This window comes from Castanea sativa, chromosome 7 (genome assembly GCF_040712315.1).
Source record: "Castanea sativa cultivar Marrone di Chiusa Pesio chromosome 7, ASM4071231v1".
Classification (NCBI taxonomy): domain Eukaryota; kingdom Viridiplantae; phylum Streptophyta; class Magnoliopsida; order Fagales; family Fagaceae; genus Castanea; species Castanea sativa.
In genome coordinates, this window is record NC_134019.1 from 15299366 (window position 1) to 15302805 (window position 3440).

Below are 3440 nucleotides of genomic sequence, written 5' to 3' on the forward strand. Positions count from 1 at the left end.
TTCATGTCATTGATGCAAAAACCACTTACAAAGTGCTTATTGGAAGACCATGGTTGCATGAGTATGGTGTTGTGCCATCTACGTATCACCAATGCTTTAAATATTTCCAAGATGGACAAGTCAAAAAGATAGTAGCTGATCACAAGCCATTTACCATAGCTGAATCACATTTTGCTGATGCAAAATTTTACTTGGAAGATGATATGCTAGAAGAGGCACAAGTCATTGTTTCACCATCTAGCAAAGACATAAACCTCCACTACAAAACTTCAAGGATTGACTCTCATATTGAGGAGAAGGAAGCCAAGCCAATTGAGGAGAAGGAAACTAAGCAGACAAAGACTTCCATAGAAGAGAAGAAGCATCAAGTTTCTAAAGCTACTAAGGCAGCTCCTCTGTTACACTATGTCCCAGTCACCAAAAGAAAAGAGGGCAATCACCCTTTTCAGGAGATGGAGAGTCAGTATTGGAAGATCTGCAGGGATTAACTCTCCCAGTTGCTAAAATCACAAAATCAAGAATCTTAAGCCGACCATTGAAAGGGTTCACAAGATCGTCCCAAGGGCCGATTGTTGAACATGGGGCTTTGCCCACCAAACGAACCAAAGAGGGTTTTGACCCTAATGCATATAGACTCATGGCTAAAGCTGGTTATAACCATGAGAAGCCGAGTGGTTTGGGTAAGCTCATCCCTGAAGCCTCTGGAAAAGAAGAACATAAGGTGTCAAAGGCTAAAGGTTTCAGTTTAACAAGTTCTGAGACTGGAATTGGATACACCCCTCCAACTCAAGTTCATATTCCCATCCGAAAAGCTAGTGTTTCTGTAATTTCGGAAAATTATGAGGAAGAAGAACAATATTCGAATCTATCAAAGAAATCATCTGTTTTTGACCGCATTGGGCAGCCCACTTCACATATCTCAGTCTCTGATAGATTGGGAACACAAGAAGATAACCTTGTTGCTGGCACTCAAGGCTCTATTTTCACAAGACTCAGTCATTCGACTTCTTCTCAAGTTGGCACTCAAGGCTCTATTTTCAGTCATTCAACTTCTTCTCAAGCTGGCACTCGAGGTTTAGTTCTCACAAGGCTCAGTCATTCAATCCCTTCTCGACTGTCAAAAGATTTAAAGGCAAAGCGAGAGCATGAGAGGAAAAATTTCCTCCCTAGAGGTGCTAACAACACACTTATTGTTGATCAAGATTCAAATGAGATTCAAAACTCCATTCCATCTCGTATGAAATGTAGAACCATTTGGGAAGTGGATACTAGAGAAGCCTTGACTGCAAAAAGGTGTCCAATGGTGACCACAAACCGAGAAGTTGAAGATGATGTTAAGGATGCTTCACCCATATTTGAAGAAGGCATACAAGCTACAATTGATGAATTGAAAGAAATCAACACTGATACAACTAAAGACGCTTTGAGAATTGGCCTTATTAATGGCAAGTTCTTGAAGCATTACTATGCTTGAAGTTTGAAATGCTCCTTGGTAAGAGCCTAAAACTGCCTACTTTAACACTTAAAGAGTACATGATGTTCTCCCATTACTTTTGAAAGTGTTCATAAATTAAAAAAAAAAAAAAAAGGAGCCCGCTAGGTTGAAAACCTTTTAAAAGGCGACCTAGGCAAAAGTTAGGGTATTAAAAGCTCGCTAGGTTGAAAACCTTTAAAAAGGCGGCCTAGGCAAAAGTTAGAGTAAAACAAAAAAAAACCCCTCTGAACTACGTGATGACTTGATTCCTCTAAAAGGGTACGTAGGCAGCTTGGTATTCTATGCTAAGTTCAGTCACATGTCCAAAAATATATATGTTTCTTGAGCCATGAAAAGTCAACAAGAAGGAAAACATTATTGTGAGAATGTCACTTGGTGTCTCTAAAATGTTCTTTCTCTCTCATCTTTAAAGTCTAAGCAGTGTTGCCTTTCATGTTTAAAGTCTTGGTGGTATCCCCTTACGTCTTCAGAGACCTGGTGGTACCTTCTTGAATCTTCAAAGACTTGATGGCCTTCTCCTTCGTTGCTTGAATGATGAGGAAGCTGCCAAGGCACTTGAAGAAGCTCATTCAGGGATTTGTGGTATTCACCAATCTGGTCCCAAACTTCATTTTCAAATTAAGCGGATGGGTTATTATTGGCCCACTATGGTCAAGGATTGTATGGAGTATGCAAAAAGATGCTCATCATGTCAATTCCATGCGAACTCCATTCATCAACCTCCAGAACCCCTACACCCTACTGTAGCTTCATGGCCATCTGATGCTTGGAGATTAGATGTGGTTGGGCCATTAACACCAAAATCCTCTGATGGACATGCATATATCCTGGCTACGACATATTATTTCTCCAAGTGGGCTGAAGCTGTTGTATTTCGTGAAGTGAAGAAAGAATTTGTCGTAAACTTCACCAAAAGAAACATCATCTTTAGGTATGGTGTATCCCGTTGTATCATCACTGATAATGGGAAGGAATTCTACCACAATTCGATGGACAAGCTTTGCAATGACTTTGGTTTTAAGTAGCATAATTCCTCTATGTATAATGCCACAGCCAACGGTCTCGCGGAAGCCTTTAACAAAACACTATGCAATTCGCTCAAGAAAGTTGTAGGGAAGTCAAAAAGAGATTGGCACAAAAGAGTTGAGGAAGCTTTGTGGGTGTATCGTACAACATATCGAACACTTACCCAAGCTACGCCCTATTCTCTTATTTATGGGGTAGAAGCTGTTCTACCACTTGAACGTCAAATTCCTTCATTAAGGATTGTCATTCAAGAAGGTCTTTCTAATGAAGAAAACGTTCGTCTACAACTTGAAGAATTAGAAGCTTTGGATAAAAAAAAAAGGCTGGAGGCACAACAACGCCTTGAGTGTTATCAAGCTCGCATTTCTAGGACTTTCAACAAGAAGGTTCGTCCTCGATCTTTCCAAGTTGGAGATTTGGTTCTTGCTATACAAAGACCCATCATTGTCACCCATCGCACTAAGAACAAGTTTGTTTCAAAATGGGATGGAACATATATTGTTCAAGAAGCCTATACAAATGGAGCATACAAGTTGGTTGTTGAAGATGGTTTGAGAATTGGCCCTATCAACGGCAAATTCTTGAAACGTTATTATGCCTAAAGATTGAAGCACTCCTTGGTAAGAGCCTAAAAAACCTTGACCTATGTAATGACATGATCCCCCCCAAGGGATACGTAGGCAGCTTGGCATTCTATGGTAAGTTCAGTCACATGTCCAAAAAAAAAAAAAAATCTCCTTTGAACTACGTGATGATGTAGCTTGGTATTTCATGCTAACTACAATCACAACTTTGGGCGAACGTCACTATGAGAACGTCGTTGCAAGAAGACAATGCCACCATACGAAGGCAAACACCAATGTAAGACATTGCTACCAAGGGAATGCAAAGTCACCACAAAAGCAAACATCACTATGAG

The 3440-nt window shown here is 40.2% G+C and overlaps 1 protein-coding gene across 1 annotated transcript; it reads left to right on the forward strand.

Moving 5' to 3' along the window:
* Nucleotides 1-2532: 2532 nt before the first annotated feature.
* On the forward strand, nucleotides 2533-3123 carry LOC142644031 (uncharacterized). Its single transcript, XM_075818719.1, has one exon. The coding sequence runs from the start codon at nucleotides 2533-2535 to the stop codon at nucleotides 3121-3123; it is 591 nt and encodes a 196-aa protein (XP_075674834.1).
* The last annotated feature ends 317 nt before the right edge of the window (nucleotides 3124-3440 follow it).